This window comes from Arachis ipaensis, chromosome B6, assembly GCF_059453495.1.
Source record: "Arachis ipaensis isolate K30076 ecotype BB chromosome B6, ASM5945349v1, whole genome shotgun sequence".
Taxonomy (NCBI): Eukaryota; Viridiplantae; Streptophyta; class Magnoliopsida; order Fabales; family Fabaceae; genus Arachis; species Arachis ipaensis.
This window is the reverse complement of record NC_142441.1, coordinates 18,455,222-18,471,471: the sequence shown is the minus strand read 5'-3', so window position 1 is coordinate 18,471,471 and position 16,250 is coordinate 18,455,222. Positions and strand designations below refer to the sequence as shown.

Here is a 16,250-nt window from a genome sequence, read left to right as displayed (position 1 = left end):
AACCCAGGGAGAATGATGCAGGAGCATATATCTTTACGTTTGTATCGTTAATTAAAGTAGTCTAGTTTAGCATATATTGTTATATTGTATTAAGAGTTAGTCCCACATTGCCCCATTCATGAATGTTTCCTCCTCTACTAGTATAAATATGCATATGTACCCTTTTTGTTTATGAAGTTGAGTTGATTGAGTTATATATTAAATAAACTGTGTGCTTATTTTCTTCTAGGCTCTTTTAGAGTAAAAGGTGCATCCTTGGCTCTTTTAGAGTAAAAGGTGCATCCTTGGCTTAGCCAACCAAGGTGGATTCTTGGTTAAATTCACTATAGTGGGGTTGTTAACCCCGCCAAGATTGATGACCCAAATGACGTAATATTTATCGGTTATGTGGGTAGTCCACCAATAAAAATTGGACATTTGTTAAAAGAAAAAAAACAAATTAATAATAAATTAAATTTAAATAAATACATTTTTTAATTCTTATTAGTAAAACATGAATTAGAACATGATACTGAGACATGTGATCCCTTTGCCATACATTTTTAATTCTTATCAGAACATGATGCTGCACGTACTGCTATGCCTCTCATTCCTCGGATCGCTAATTAGGTTTGAGCAAGCCGAACTGTAATGGTTAAGACAGCAGCATTTTGAGTAAGGATGATGAACCAATTCATTTTGCTTCAGCTTGAAATCGTGAAATTATGTTACAATCCCCGTAACAGACAACAGATCATGCAAACGGCCCAACAACCGAAATGTGGATTAAGCCAAAAATTAATTAACCTTATTCGCCACTGACTGGTTCAGCATACATTTAGTTTAAATTACAATACCAACACAACATTCATTCTACTTGCTCTAATGTTGCTGAATCGAGATATTTTGACATGTAAAGTACTTTTGTCAAATGGGCATTGTGCACTTCTTTTGAGAGTGTCCTAACATATGGCAGCGACCACATTGAACTACCCTTTTGGGTCGCTTAAAGTTCTCCACTCGTAGAACCTTCTTTTTTGGCCTTCCAGGTGGTCGGCGAGTCTTTGGTGGGCGAATCATAATATCAACCCTTGCACCTCCACCTTCTGCTCCTTCCCCAAGTTCTCTCCATTCACTCTTATCTGGAATGGGATTTATTGTCTGTGAATAGGTCATTCTGTAACTTTGTACAGTGAAGCATGGTTCGGCAAACATATGGGCATTGTGTCCACAAGATATAAGGGCAGCAGCAGCATGGGCACAAGGTAAACCGTAAAGCTGCCATCGACGACAAGAACACTCACGGCTTCTTATATCCACAATGTTGGTCCTCTCAGTTGAGACAATCTCAAACTCCACTTCATTTGCCCGGAGTACTTGATAGCAATGAGCATCAGCAATTGCTTCCATAATCCGCTTCTCAGCAGAGGGTACAAGGATTGATGTATACCTCATGCCCGTATCTTGCCGATCATTAAACCAAGACACCATCTGCTGCCGGATGTGTTCCATCATCTGCACTATAGGAAGCTCATGACACTCAAGGGCCCAGTTGTACAGCAATTCAGTTACCCCAAGAGTAAAATGGCCATATCGAACACCCTCAAAGTATGCCACAGCCCAAAGATGGGGAGGAAAGTGTTGAAACCAAGGTATAACATCCTGCGAGATTTCTATCATCTCACTAATCTTGCTTTCAAATTCAGCAGCTGTAAGGGCATAGACAGCATTCCAGAAGATATTCACCAACTTTGTATTTTTGAATGTATCGCGAAAATTTTCGCTAACATAGCGTAGACAGAAACCATGGGAAGCAGTGGGAAAATGTGTTTCTACAGCCTCCACAATGCCTCTTTGCCTTTCAGATAATATTGTCAGTCTAGGCATGTTATCAGTGTTTACTCCAAGAAGCTTTCGCAATTCCGACATGAACCACATCCAGTTTTCATCACTTTCAGTATCAACAATAGCAATGGCCAAGGGAAACAATGCATCATCAGCATCAACAGCAGCAGCACAAAGCAATGAACCCAAGAACTTCCCTTTAAGATGTGCTCTGTCAAGCTCTAAAAGTGGCCTACAAGCATTTATAAACCCATAAATTGATGCACGGTAAGAAATAAACAGGCGCTGAAAACAGTTTTCTTGTCCAGTGGCAACAACAGATGCAATGCTACCAGGGTTGGTTTTCCTTATTTGCTCACAGTATGCAGGGAGAAGACGATAACCTTCTTCAAATGTTCCATGAAGTGCAGCCATGCTCCGCTCCTTCCCACGCCAAGCTTGCATGTAAGAAACAGCAACTCCATGCTGATCACGGATATCTTGCAGTATTTCCCTTGGCTTGTATTGTGGATTGTCTCGTATGCGCGCTTCTACAGATCTTGCAACCCAACCTACTGATGCCTGCTGATGATGAAGGTTGCGAACTCCCTCACAAGTATGGTCTCCATGTAGGGTTCTAATAGTAAAAGTAGAAACCCCAGGACATTTTGCAACATGAACACGCCATGGACACCCTTCTTTGGAGCATTTTGCTATAAATCGACTGCGATCTGACTTAACTATCCGAAGGTCAAAATGCATAGCTATGGCAATATCTTTCAATGTTCTTCGGCAAGTTTCTACATCTGGAAACTCTTGCCCAATGACTAATGGTTGTTCTTGCCTAATGATTAACGGTTGTTCTGCTACAGTCTGAGAAGCATTAGTTAATGCTAAAGAATGAGTAGCCATATGTCCACCAAAACAAGGAAGGAGCTGTGTCATCTGAATCTAAGGGTTTCCATCATACTTATGAATTACTAGGGGCTTCCATGGATAGACACCGAAAAATATCACCATAATTAAACTTTCTGCTGGTTACAGACACTGCAATTCGATGGAGGAGACATGATTAAATTCTATAAGTAGCTCAAAACAGAAGACAATCAAGGAAAAAAGAGAATATGGAAATGTCCTATGAATAAAGAACATAAAATGCAGTAAATTAAGTAACCAATAAACTTATAACAAATATTCAAAACGGGAAAGAGGACAACAGTGGAGAGGGAAGGAAATTGTAGAAAATATCCTGACCCACCATCAGACTTGAAAAATAAATCTATAAACAATGCACTTACATAAACGGGGGAGGGCTGTGAATGACTTATTTCTTGTGCAGCATGAACATTGTGAATACTGAATAGACATTCTCTGAACATGGCCTTGCCTAAACTGCTGATATGGTTGATTGGCCCTTTACACAATTAATGCAAAATAATTTGTTATCACTTGCATAGAACTGCTTCATTCATTTATTCTTTATTTAACAAAAAAAAAAAAAAAACAAACAAACAAACAAATAAACAAACAAAAACTGATTTCCAATCAGTTGCTCTCATAAGTCATAACCAAAGCACACTCTTTCTACTCAGTACACTGACTTCTCATCTTTTCGGAACTCAAAACCAAGATTTCGTGTTTATATTCCCTAGCCCTCATGTAAGAGTTTCTCTTCTGAGAGAGAAAATTAGCACGGAAACAGGATCAACTGCCAGGGAAGCAGCATAAAACCGATGTATAACATAATCCATTGAGAACATATATGAGTGATTCAAGTTTCCAATCACGGTTACAGTGCCCTACATTACTCACCTAAATACCTAGGTCACAAAAACTGCATCAAGATAGGGGTTTGAGCACAACAACCGCTAACACTCACTGCGGATCCGACAATTACAAATCTGGATACCTCAGTTTTGGTGTCTATTGTCTGGAATTTCGTGAAGTACGAGGCGGGATTTTCCATTGACAAAACAATTCTACGAGCGAATGAACAGGCTACCTAAAGATTCAACAAAAAACAATTCCATTTTGGACAAACAAAATCGAAACTTCTAGAAGTTTGTATGTGGAACTAATCGAGGGTATGATGCGGAAGAGAACAAACAAAAGCGGTGAAGAACGGGCTTCCATTGAGAACATGTATAATTTAATTCTCCAAAAAAAAAAAGTAAAAAGACGGAAAGAAGAAGAGAGAAATAAAATTAGAAAAAGCACCTTAATGATTATTACTGTTATAATTGATTTGATTATGATAACGGTATTGTGTGAGTGGTGAGCTGCTGCTGATGCTGCTGTATCTCCTTCTCCGTCTTTTGTTTGTTATTTTGTTTTGTTTCAGCTTTCGGTTCTGCAATTTGAGGAGATTATGGACTATACCACACAACTCTTTTTCCCCCTTTTTTTAATGTTTCCATGATACGCACAATTAATTTTAAAATGTATTACACTAAAAATCTAAGACAAAAATTACGGCTAAAAAATTTGGATATAGAAATAGAAATAGAAAGAGTGTTATATCTTAACGTAGTAATTTTTTGTGTTTTTTAAAATTATAGAAGATATACAAATTGGACCCTCTGTTTTGTTTAAAAAATTTTAAAAAATTGGGGTATATAAATCGGACTCACCGATTTGTGTTTAAAAAATTTTAAATTTTTTTAATTTTTTAAACACAAATCGGACGGTCCGAGTACAGAAATTGAACAGTCCGATTTCTGTACCTAAAAATCGGACGGTTGAAGTTCTGTACCTCTTGAAAATCAGACAGTTTAATTTATACTCTGTAAATTAAATTATCTCACATTTTAAAAAAATATCACAGGAGATCACAATTTAAAAAAAAACCATTATTAACCCAATATTAAAATAAAAATGTGAAAAATTACTTGTACTTACTTAATAATAGATAAATAAATATCAGTACAATTTTTTTCCAACTGATAATAATTGATAAAGAATTACTTTCTGTATTGATAATTAATTTTATTTTTTATATATAGATCATAGAATATTTATTAAACTTATTGTTAACTTTAAAGTTTTATTACTTATTAAACAAATTTAATTTTAATGTATTAACCGTATAATTTTTTTTATATGATCATATGATTAAATTCATGAGTTTAAAAATAATGCACTGCTAGAAGAAAGGAAAACTAATTTTGAAATAATTAAGTATGTAATAACATATGTTTAACTCTTAATTTTTATATGATGCATATACGAACGAAATGCGTAATAATATTATACTGTAATTTGGTATTTTACAGAAATGTTTTGGCACGGGAAATTGTCAAGGCTAATTACTGAAAAATGATGAACTTACGTTTTATTTTTACTTTATTTAAACTAATATTTTTTTAAATATACTTCGTCTTAATACATTTACTTGATAAATGTTAGGAGTTATCGAAATTTATTATTTTTAAATTATTATTAACTTAATTTTTTTAATATAGTAATTTAACAACATATTTTATTTTATATTTTTAAATAAATAATTAATTAATGATTAAAAATAATAAATTTTGATCTCTTTAATATTTCTCTTTTCTTTCTTAAAAAAACATGCAATTTGTCCTCCTATTTAAAAAAAAAAAAAAAACAAATTTTGCTGTGAGATTTCGCTTATTTTTAAATCATACAAAAAGATTAAGTAAAGTATATTTTTTATCTTTAACGTTGTAATTTTTTTTTTAAATATCACTAAAATTTAATTTTATTTAATTTTGTCTCTGATTTTTTTAATGTGTCAAACCTACTGTTTAAAGTCTTTAATTTTGTCTCTAACATTTTTATATAGAATTAACATCTCGAAAAAATTTTGACACAAATCAAAATATTATGGACAAAATTAAATAGTAACTAAATGTTAGAGGTATCTTTTTAAAAAAAATCATAGACGTCATGAATAAATAACATATTTTATCCAAAAAATTTTAACCCAATTGTCTCTTATACAGTAACTTTAAAGTTTATCTATATTTCTATACTGTATATAAAAGGATTATGAAAAAAGTCACAAATTATTTTCTTTATGGACTGCAGGTGGGTGTATTTGCTGGATATTGCCGAATTAGGGGAATTACCGATGGGTGGAGCTCACCTTCAACACGCCGGGGGCGTGGTGACTGCGCAGGAAAGCGAGGTGGCAGCACGCCAGCAACACGCCGGGGGCGTGGTGACTCACCACGCAGGGGGCGTGGTACGATCGCTGACTCACCACGCAGGGGGCGTGGTTCATGGAAGACCGTGACGCGCACAGGGTTGCGCGGAGTTCTGAGGCTGCATAAAGCACCACGCGGGGGGCGTGTTGCCAGCCCTGCCTGCATGCAGGGGACAGCCCCCCACCCCGGGAACCAGCGCCAGTTTAAGCTTCATATATATATATATGTGTATGGTGATGAAGAATGGCATTGCAGCAATGGAGTCTTTGTTCTTCTCCTCCTACTGAGGTGAAGCCAAGTTAAGAGAGAAGGAAAAAAAGGAAGGCAAGCCACGTTAAGAGAGAAGGAAAAAAAAGGAAGTCAGTGTGTGTTTGTGTTATTGTAGCTCTGAAGGAAAAAATATATTAGTTTTAAAGATTAAAAAAAAATGGTACGTAATTATTTGGCGCCTGAAGAACATATTGTCAACTATTTGGATCATCCTATTTATGTAAGTGGATAAATTTATTTATTTTGCTGTATTTAAAGTTTAATTTATTGTTTATGTTTTTCTATTTTTTTATGCATATATATTTTGTAATTTGAATATTATTGTGTAATTTATAAATGTTTTTAGAATAAAAGAATAATTTTTATTATAAAATAAACGTTGATAATAATAATAATAAGATGTATGTATAATATAATTTGTTATAATTGTTGTTATTAGTTGAACAATAAAAAAAATATTGTTACTGTGTAAAAAAAAAAGTTTATGTTGCGTATGAGTAAGCAAAAATAATATATTATATTATATTGTTATTAAAAAATAATATATTATATTATAAAATAGTATATTATAATACGTTGTTATTAAAATAGTATATTATATTATAATTAAAAAACTGAAAAAATAAATAATTATTAAATATAATTATAATAATACGTAAAAAAATATTATATTATATTATATTATATTATATTATATTATATTTACTAAAAAATAAAAAAATAAATAATTTGATAAAATAAATAAAGATTATTAAATAATAATATGTAATAGATAAATATTATTAAATATTGTTATTGTATAAATATGTTAATGTTTATTAATTAATTTATATAAGGATTATTATTTAATTAATGTAACATATATCTTTGTTGATGCAGCCTAACAGGAATTTGTTGGTACGTAAACTGGATCCGCCACAGACGTGGAATCCGATGGTGGAGAACTACTTACGCGCCACGGGATTCTTCCACGTGTCCAGAATTGGAATCATAAGAGGATTTCACCCCATGCTAGCTGCTCTGGTTGAAAGGTGGAGGCCTGAAACGCACAGTTTTGTATTGCCGATCGGTGAGGTTACGGTGACATTAGAAGATGTCGCTCATATATTCGGCCTACCCATTGATGGAAAGCCTGTCAGTGGATGGACAGATAGTAGTAGCGACTTCGTTCAAAGTCAAGGCATAGCGATATTCGGTCGTCAGCCATCAGTCAGTCATAATGCGAAGTCCTATATAAAGCTGGGTTGGGTTCGACGTATCAGAGACGCAGAGCCGTTGGACACTGAGGAGTCCATCAGGAGATACGTCAGATGCCATATTTTCTGTTTGCTAGGGTCGACTCTATTCACGGACAAGTCGACCGCATATACCCATGCGAAATATCTACCACTGCTTCGCGATTTCGAGCAGATCCATACTTATAGTTGGGGGGCAGCATGTCTCGCGCATCTTTACAGAGCACTATGCCGTGCATCACGATATGATACAAAGGAGATGGATGGCCCTCTGAATCTGTTGTTTGTTTGGGCATGGGAGCGAATGCCGTGTCTTGCTCCCGTACCGAGACAAACCCTTCCACCGGCCGAGATACCAGTTGCCAGGAGGTAATAAGTCTAATTTTAGTCCTGTGTTATATTCATGATGCATGATTTAGTTTTGGTGAGTTATTTAAATTAATAATGTGTCAGGTGGAGTCATTCGGAACGGACCACAGCATGGTTATCCAAGACCGTAGAGACATTCAGGCATGATATAGACTACATGCAGGAGGTAAATAGTTAAGGATTTTCTGTTCCTTTTTTCCAACCATTATTATTACGGTTCTAATATGCTAATAATACTGTGGCAGTTTGAGTGGCGGCCGTACCACGGATTGATCGTTCCGGACGAGTTGCATCCACATCTTGAGGTGTCTGATATCGTTGCTCCATTGTTGTCGTTCGAGTGTGTCGAGTGGCACCCTGCGGACCGAGTGATGCGTCAGTTTGGATATGCACAGCCTCCTCCGCGGGCAGCAAGGGATATTCCCATTGATCAGCATTGCATCGTTCTACGTGGAGTGCAGCTTCATGACTGGACAGTTGTGCATGGGCCATGGATAGAGGAGTGGGCCAACAGGCGGCACAGTCGATTGCGGGATCAGCACCCCCTTCGGACCTGGGATTTCATGCCGACGGTGGAGTACCGGGATTGGTACATACGCTCCTATGGACATCTGTTGAGATTGACGCAGTACGTTCCTCATGATCCACAGCCACCTGCCCCACAGCCACCTGCCCCACAGCCACCTGCCCCACAGCATGCAGTGTTTGAGCCGATTCCTTACTATATACCACAGCCACCGGCCTACAGTCATGGTAGTCATCACACTCAGGGCAGCCACCATTCTCAGCACTCTCGGCACAGCCACCACGCTCAGAGCAGTCACCATTCTCATCACTCTCAGCACAGCCACCACGCTCAGAGCAGCCACCATTCTCAGCACAGTTACCATGGTCAGTCTGGCCAGCATGATGATCCGATACTTACTATTCCATCCGGTACAGATTGGTTTGACTTCTCCAGCGGCGGACACGGAGACCAGCAACTACAGCATTGGTCCAACGCTGGTTTGGGTGGCTGGTCAGATTTTAGTGGCATCCCTTCACTGTCGGTGTCAGCTGACCCACATAGGGCATCAGTAGATGTGGCTCATGGTTTGGTGGGTCGTACTACCGACCACACGTCAGGGAGTACGTCATGTGATAGTGGTTTTATCCATCGTCAGCGGGCATACGCAGTTCTTGACACGTTCAACCCCGGATCATCCGCTCCAGCAGAGGTAGGCGGGTCGGCGGCTCCGACATATGCAGCTGGGTCGGCCGCTCCTACAGAGGCAGGTGGGTCGGCCGCTCCTACAGAGGCAGGTGGTACGGGAGCTCCGGGGGTGGATGACGCAGTTCGAGGTCACCCATATGACCTACGGACGGAGCGAAATCCACCTGATAGGTATACTCCATCAAAGTTCGGTCTGGGCATTATGGGTAAGGGACTTGACTACTTAGCTGGAAAGAAGTGAGCTTCGGTTTAGATTATCTAGGTTTTATTTTTAGAATTAAGTTAAGGTAACTCGTGTTTAATGTTTGGTTTGTTAACTTATGTAACCCGTAGTTCCTTTTATGTATATTAACTTAAGAAAATCAGTTAATGAGAATATTAAGCAGAAATTAAATTATCAATAGATAGACTTCATATGAAAAATACAAACATGTCTGATTTCAAAAGCATCAACTGACAAAGTGATGGTAAATTAAAAAGTACAAACATGACCATATTAAACTATGAACCACTACCACTCGGTCCAGCACGCTGCGGACACCTACTCCGACTATGACCCTGAGCACCACATAGACGACATGTCCGAGGACCACGCATGTCACGTGAGTCCATTTCATTCAAGTATCGGGTCAGCTTGGGCCTGCCTTTAGACGTTCGCCTCAGGGCGGGATTAGCTACCAATGTCGGTCCCTCATAAGCAGGCCATGTCTCGGGATCTCCCAATGGTGTGAACTCAAATCTATAAACCTTACGAACTTCCGTCATCTTGTACACCTCATGCACGTACAACTGCCAATCGAGACGCTGGTTAGCACAACAAGCAATAACATGGCGACATGGTATTCGTTCAACCTGAAAGTGTCCACAGCCACACGTTCGTCGCGCAAGATCAACAACTAACACCTTTCCAGTATTCATTTCGCGCACCTCAAACACTTCATTTCGTCTATCAAAGCGGTGCACAACTATATTCCCAGCCTGTTGCATACTTGCTTCTATCCGCTGTTGCGCAAATGCGGAGTACGTATATCCAGCACGCTTGCGTTCATGAGTTTCGGCACTTTTCCGCGTAAAGAGTTCATTTAACCTATAATATGTTGCTCGGACCAGCGCCAACACAGGTAGATTACGGGCACCCTTCAACACTGAGTTAATGCACTCCACAAGGTTCGTTGTCATATGGCCCCATCGATGTCCCTCGTCGAATGCCAATACCCAATGTCTGAGCCCAATGGCATCGCACCACCTGGCATATGCCTCGCCTCGCTCTTCCAACCTCTTATAATTGATATTGTACTCCTCAACCGTTCTTGAATACCCGATGTTGACAACAAGCTTCTGCAAGTGAGGAACTTTAAATGCCCTTAGGAAGTTACTGCCGATGTGTCTTATACAAAACAACCACCATGCTCTTGGAGGTTGCCAGTCACCACCGGAACGATTAACTGCTGCCCGTATTGACTCATGCCGGTCTGAGATCATACCCACTCCGTCTTTCCTAACAACATACGTTCGCAGATTCCTGAGAAAGAAGTGCCACGCATCAGCTGTCTCCCCTTCCACTAAGGCAAAGGCGATAGGCACAATGTTCTGGTTCCCATCTTGTGCTACAGCGACTAGAAGTGTACCTTTGTATTTTCCGTATAGGTGTGTGCCGTCTACCTGAACCAGGGGCTTGCAATGCCTGAATGCCCTAATGCATGGATTGAAACTCCAAAATACACGATGCAGTATTTTTACACCTTGTGCCTCCTCATTCCCGTTGTACAATGGTCGTGTTTCTATTTGGACAACTGAACCAGGGATCTTCTGCACCATGATCGAGAGCCACCATGGCAAGGCTTGGTAAGAATCCTCCCAACCACCGAAAATGTTGGCTATTGACTTCTGCTTCGCCAACCATGCCTTTCGGTAACTGATGGTATAGTTGAACCTCGACTGGACTTCTGCAATTATAGATTTCACCTTGATGGTCGGGTCCGTCTCGACCAATGGCCTTATAGCCTCAGCAACTGTATCTGAGTCCAACTTGGAATGATCTTGTGAAATCGTTCCGATCGTGCACGTGTGCCTACCGTTGTATCTGCGTATCTCCCAACAGCCTTTTTTCCGTATCAAGCTGGCTCGGATAAGCCAGTCGCATCCACGCCCGTACATCTTGCATTTTGCATAGAACGTCTGTGGCTCAGACTCATACACCTCATAGTCAACTCCTTTAGATATAGTGAAATTTCTAATTGCTGCGACGACCGACTTTCTACTACTGTATTCCATTCCAATCCGGAACTCTCCGTCCTCAGGATCAACAACGTCTACAGAAAGTCAAAATCATCATTTATTACTAAAGCCAATGTTTAAACTAACAAAAACTTATTATCTTTGCAACACGTACCTATGTTTGCATATTCCGGAAACTCGGGGGCATGCATGGCCTCGAGATCCAACTCACGCATAAAAGGTGGAACGTCCATCGGTTGACTGCTAGACGGATGAACCACTACATTCTCTGCTGCTACCTCAACTCCCACATCACCATCCTCATCTTCGTCGCCGGCCTCATAAGTGGCTTCGAAGTCCTCTTCGCTGTCACTATTCATTCCTTCGTACACTGCAGCTCTATCGTCATGTATGTCTATATCGTTTTGAACCTCCACAGTTTCAAACTCAACGTACAACTCAATCTGTGGGTGTCGCATCTGAGTCTGCCGATGAATTTGAAACATATTCTGCATACTCGCTTCATCAGTAATCGGCAGGACATCAAACTGTATTAGACCACCAAAAACTACAATTGGATTTCGATAAAGAATTCTGCTCACTCTCATTAATGTACCGTTTTCCATGCTTTGACAGAGGCCGTTCTGCAGCTCCTTTAACGTCATCGTGCATGGAACCACAAACGAAAACGGATTCTGGGACACAAACTTCACTCCCTCATGAGTATTATGTATTATTTCACCGTTGCGATACACCACCAAATTTGCGGTTCCCTCCATTACACTAACAATATCTTCAAAGAACACTCAAAACACACTCAAATCTTTTTCACTATGCAAACTACCACCGAGCTCTGCCTTATATAGAGAGGTGAACTTAATACGTGCCCCACGTGCTGACTCAGCACGCCCCCCACGTGGTGCATACTTGGACCAATACATGCTCGCCACGTCAACACGCCCCCCACGTGATTCCCCGAGTCCGCCAACCATTGATCGCCACGTCAGCACGCCCCCCGCGTGCTGACTCAGCACGCCCTCTGCGTGCTTCCCCTGGTGCGCCAACGAGTGATCGCCACGTCAGCACGCCCCCTGCGTGCTGACTAAGCACGCCCCTCGCGTGCTGCCATGTTGGCCCAACCTGATCAACCCACGTAGCCTCCACGCCCTCCACGTGGTTCCTTCAACACGCCCCCTGCGTGTTGTGGCTCCATCTGACACGTCCATCTTTATGTTATACACCCAATTGTTCCATTTTCAGGGGTTACACCATAATGTTTTCCATATTAAAATTAATGAGCCGAAAAAAATTGGTACAATTTTCTTTTTAAAAATATTTTTTTTTATAAGTAATTAGACAGAAGCCAAAAAAAGTGATTATAGTACAGTTATTCTAAGAAAGGTTGTTCCAATATAATCAGCATAAGTAAAAAAAATAAAGAGAAAAAACAGTCAGGCTATAAATCATAGCTATGTAAAGCTAATTTATCTTTGCAAATATTTATTTTCCTGAACTCTTAGTGAAGATTCCAGTTACTCAATCTGTTGAAACAATTTCTAATGGCCATAACCAAAGGACTAGAAGAGCAACTCCCTTACATCTTGAAGACAAAGTTTTATGGTTGGTTTTGAATTCACTTCTGTTTTTACATTTGAGAAATTCAGGCCGAGCACCAACTCCAGTTCTAATAGGTTTAGTCTGAAGTTTTTCAACAGTTAATAAGCATTTTTTAAAATTTGTACTGAAGCACGCTAAGAATTTGCCATAACGATCTCTAAGAACCATCAAAATTCAACTTAATTAAGAGGTGTTTGGGAGGGAACCATGCAACCTATCTTTTATAAACATAAAGTCTCCTATTTTTTTTTTTTTTTACTTTAAAAAATTCTGTCCAAACTAGGTTGAAATCTTTTGTCAAATGAAAGACAAGATCATGAATTTTATTTGGGATAAATATAATTTTGATCCCCAAAATTTAAGGTCAAAATCGAATTTGTCTCTAATTTCTTTTTTTAATTCGAAATCATACTCAACATTTTAAATGATATTAGAATTGTCCTTTCGATATTTGACAGAGAGATATATCATTACGTTTGTTTTTATTCTAATCTCATCATCTATTATCATCATCTTTACTACCACCACCACCACTAATAAATATCAATAATCAAATTCAAAAATATAGCAAACAATAATACAATATTCAAATTCAAACAATTATTAATTTCATCTATTATAACCTAATCCTTTAAATTCAGCAATAAAACAACAATCATTCGTTCTTGAAAGAAAAAAAAATAGAACAGAGAAGAAGAGAAATGAAGTGACAATCATTCCCTCTCTCTGCTTTTCTTTTCTTTTTTTTTGAAAATGTGTAAGAGTAAGAAGTAACACATTAAAAAAAAAAATTATGATCTGACGTTGATGATGATAGAATTAGAAAAGTAAGGATAAAATAGCTAAAAAAATAATTTTAATACCAAATAAACGATGAGGACTACTTTAATTAAAAAAATTGGGACGAATTCGATTTTTATCCCAAACTTCAAACATCAAAATAGTACTTAATACTTATTCCATCTTATTTTTATCAAGAGACTTATCACTCTTAAAATTAAACTTATTCCGCTAGAATTAAAAAGAGTTTATCGTGCTAGCAAAAAAGAGGGATTACAGAAACCCTTTAAAAAGAAAAAACATAAATTTTTCATCAACTAAGGGACTAGTGGTTTGGTAAAGGAGTTATCCATCCGATCTCAGTCTTTTGCCAATGCTCTTTCATGTCCTATCAACAAGTCTACAATTTTGAATAACATGAAACAAGAGACTCAGAGGAATTACCACATACACTACATACATCATTAAGAGCCATATGTCTTTTAAAATAGCGCTCTTTTAAAATAACACGTAAATCTATTTCAACATATGTGTTGCAACATCTTTAAGATGTAATATTGAATCAATAAATTAATATGTCCAAGTTTATTAAAATGCCATTACTGTCGCCTCTATTATTAATTTTCTTATTGTTCAATCATATCCAGTGCTACAGTTCATGAGGCCATGCTTGTTATTTTTGACACATTGGCTGCATTTGTTTTAAAAAATAAGACACTGAAAACATACAAACAAAAATATAAAATATTTTTTTTTTGGTGACTAAACAAAAATATAAAATATAAAAGCACTATTTATGTCTTTATCTTTTTGTACATTATTTTCGGTGTCCTATTATGTGAAACCAAACGCAGCCATTTAGTACAAGAAGACGGGATACAATTGATTTTGGGAGCTCTATATTACATGGTGTAAAAGATCAAAAGCACAACCCAATGAAGTTATAGGAAATGCAGAGAGCGAGATACATAGCAGTCCATGCAAATAAGATCAGATTTCATTAAACTACGCAAAAATTTTGGTCTACAGAGACACTATTAAATGGAAGAAAGACAATGAAAACGAGAAGAAAAGAATGCAGAAACATGTACTAAACATAAAGCGATCAGAAGAAAACATCCCCTCCTCGGGTATAGATTATCACTAATTTGATGCAATTGAATTGATTGGGTTGAACTTAGACCTTATTTCAATTCCTTGAACGACAAGCCCACCCTTCCAATCGCCACTCTTGACTTCATAAACAGCCATTTCCATTTCCCTGTCTTCACATCCTTTGTTGAAGAACTCGCCCAATTCAATCTCCCACCACCCGTCATCTCTCTCCTTCGGACACTCACTTCCACCTTTGCAATTAGGAACACTCTCCACAGAAGGTTCAGGAGATGGCGGTGGAGGCGGTGGGGCTGGCTCTTCAACGCCGGCCATCAAACGATAACGATGACGGGATCTGCGAGGAATAATCTGGCGCTGGCTTTGCCTCTGGGGCTTTTCTGCGTCCAAATAGACAGTTCGCTTTGGAGGATCGGATTCTCCGGCGACGCCAACAGTGACCTCAACCGGCTGGTAATCGAAACCGTAGGATCTACCCATCAGGCTTGGCTTGTAGACAAGATAAGCTCCGTACATTGTGTCTTCAGAGAGCATGGCTGTGTTGATCCACCCCCTAATTTCCAGCCAGCATACACTTACAAGTTCTGCTACTTCCGAAAACCTGATACCATTAATCATCATATCATGTTAGGTGATTCAATCTCATTGATTTTTCTGCCCACCAACTGTTCGATAGAATGTGAAACTCAGAATTAAATAGAGAGGAATGGATGGTGAATTTAGTCACCTGGTGTCTGGGAGAGAAATCCATCTCCAGTACCTGGGTGAATCTCCCCATACAATAGAGAGAGACCTAGCTGAGAGCATGTAACATTTCTTCCCGTATTTCTTATCCAATGCAAAGCTCTGATTTCACAGGCAAAAAAGATATACAGCTGAGTCAATATCACTAGTTCAATTATTGCATATAAAGGTAAAGAAAAAGAGAGAGAGAGAGAGAGAGTTGAATTATTTTACTTTTTTGCCGGAGTCAACGAGGAGGGGCTTGTGGCAGAGATGAAAAAACAGGTCCTTCTTGGAAGAGAGATTAGGGAATTGGGATTGGGAGAGGATGGATAGGTAATCGGAGGGGAGGAACCTCTCCCAAACGAGGTCGGATTGGGCGGCGGAGCGGAAGGAGGAGGAAACCAGTGAAAGGGCGGAGGCGTCGCGAGGAGTCGTGAAGGATAGCACATTTGCAATGCATCCTTCTGGAAGGTTATCGAACTCCATTACTCTCTTTGGCTCTACCGTTTTTGCTACCATTATCATTATATGAATGCCTTCTTCCTCTGTGTTGTGTTGTGTTGTGTCGGTCTTTGGGTGTGTTGCTGATGTGCGTTTATATTGGGGAGAGTGCGAAGGGGTGAAAGTGCAGGGTAGCTTAGCGGTTAAGAATGCATTATATACTTGGCATATTTATTTTTGGTTGCCGCACATTTTGAAATAAAAAGCCTATACGTATGCTGCCCTTCCATGTAATAT

The 16,250-nt window shown here is 38.8% G+C and overlaps 4 protein-coding genes across 5 annotated transcripts; 1 reads left to right on the top strand and 3 right to left on the bottom strand.

The window, feature by feature from the left end:
* Positions 1-736: 736 nt before the first annotated feature.
* LOC107645735 (uncharacterized) lies at positions 737-4,223 on the bottom strand. 2 transcript variants are annotated; one of them, XM_016349821.3, is made up of 3 exons: positions 4,021-4,223; positions 3,102-3,217; positions 737-2,850 (listed from the first exon to the last, which is right to left on the bottom strand). In XM_016349821.3, exon 3 carries the CDS (start codon positions 2,746-2,748, stop codon positions 907-909), a length of 1,842 nt encoding a protein of 613 aa, XP_016205307.1. In that variant the 5' UTR covers positions 2,749-2,850; positions 3,102-3,217; positions 4,021-4,223; the 3' UTR covers positions 737-906. The 2 variants fall into 2 exon arrangements, with proteins under 2 accessions (XP_016205307.1, XP_020959813.1); XM_021104154.2 differs by lacking the exon at positions 3,102-3,217 and having other exon boundaries at positions 4,021-4,185.
* A 3,513-nt stretch (positions 4,224-7,736) lies between these two features.
* On the top strand, positions 7,737-12,382 carry LOC148554764 (serine/threonine-protein phosphatase 7 long form homolog). The gene is made up of 4 exons (XM_088489899.1): positions 7,737-7,846; positions 7,931-8,012; positions 8,092-8,669; positions 12,289-12,382. Exons 1-4 carry the CDS (start codon positions 7,737-7,739, stop codon positions 12,380-12,382), a joined length of 864 nt encoding a protein of 287 aa, XP_088346025.1.
* On the bottom strand, positions 9,561-12,055 carry LOC107646399 (uncharacterized). Its single transcript, XM_016350585.2, has 2 exons — positions 11,452-12,055; positions 9,561-11,371 (listed from the first exon to the last, which is right to left on the bottom strand). Exons 1-2 carry the CDS (start codon positions 12,053-12,055, stop codon positions 9,561-9,563), a joined length of 2,415 nt encoding a protein of 804 aa, XP_016206071.2.
* Positions 12,383-14,652: 2,270 nt separating the features above from the next.
* Positions 14,653-16,250, bottom strand: LOC107645736 (putative F-box protein PP2-B12). The gene is made up of 3 exons (XM_016349822.3): positions 15,744-16,250; positions 15,514-15,632; positions 14,653-15,387 (listed from the first exon to the last, which is right to left on the bottom strand). Exons 1-3 carry the CDS (start codon positions 16,035-16,037, stop codon positions 14,817-14,819), a joined length of 984 nt encoding a protein of 327 aa, XP_016205308.1. The 5' UTR covers positions 16,038-16,250; the 3' UTR covers positions 14,653-14,816.

What these genes read in the sequence shown, in the direction of transcription:
- LOC148554764 (XM_088489899.1), top strand. Translation starts at nt 7,737, where the DNA reads ATGGATGGCCCTCTGAATCTGTTGTTTGTTTGGGCATGGGAGCGAATG. An exon ending in GAGATACCAGTTGCCAGGAG is followed by an intron (nt 7,847 to 7,930) that starts GTAATAAGTCTA and finishes ATAATGTGTCAG; the next exon opens with GTGGAGTCATTCGGAACGGA. An exon ending in ATATAGACTACATGCAGGAG is followed by an intron (nt 8,013 to 8,091) that starts GTAAATAGTTAA and finishes ATACTGTGGCAG; the next exon opens with TTTGAGTGGCGGCCGTACCA.
- LOC107645735 (XM_016349821.3), bottom strand. Translation starts at nt 2,748, where the DNA reads ATGACACAGCTCCTTCCTTGTTTTGGTGGACATATGGCTACTCATTCT.
- LOC107645736 (XM_016349822.3), bottom strand. Translation starts at nt 16,037, where the DNA reads ATGATAATGGTAGCAAAAACGGTAGAGCCAAAGAGAGTAATGGAGTTC. An exon ending in TCGTTGACTCCGGCAAAAAA is followed by an intron (nt 15,633 to 15,743) that starts GTAAAATAATTC and finishes CTGTGAAATCAG; the next exon opens with AGCTTTGCATTGGATAAGAA. An exon ending in ATTTCTCTCCCAGACACCAG is followed by an intron (nt 15,388 to 15,513) that starts GTGACTAAATTC and finishes TAATGGTATCAG; the next exon opens with GTTTTCGGAAGTAGCAGAAC.
- LOC107646399 (XM_016350585.2), bottom strand. Translation starts at nt 12,055, where the DNA reads ATGGAGGGAACCGCAAATTTGGTGGTGTATCGCAACGGTGAAATAATA. An exon ending in TCCGGAATATGCAAACATAG is followed by an intron (nt 11,372 to 11,451) that starts GTACGTGTTGCA and finishes GACTTTCTGTAG; the next exon opens with ACGTTGTTGATCCTGAGGAC.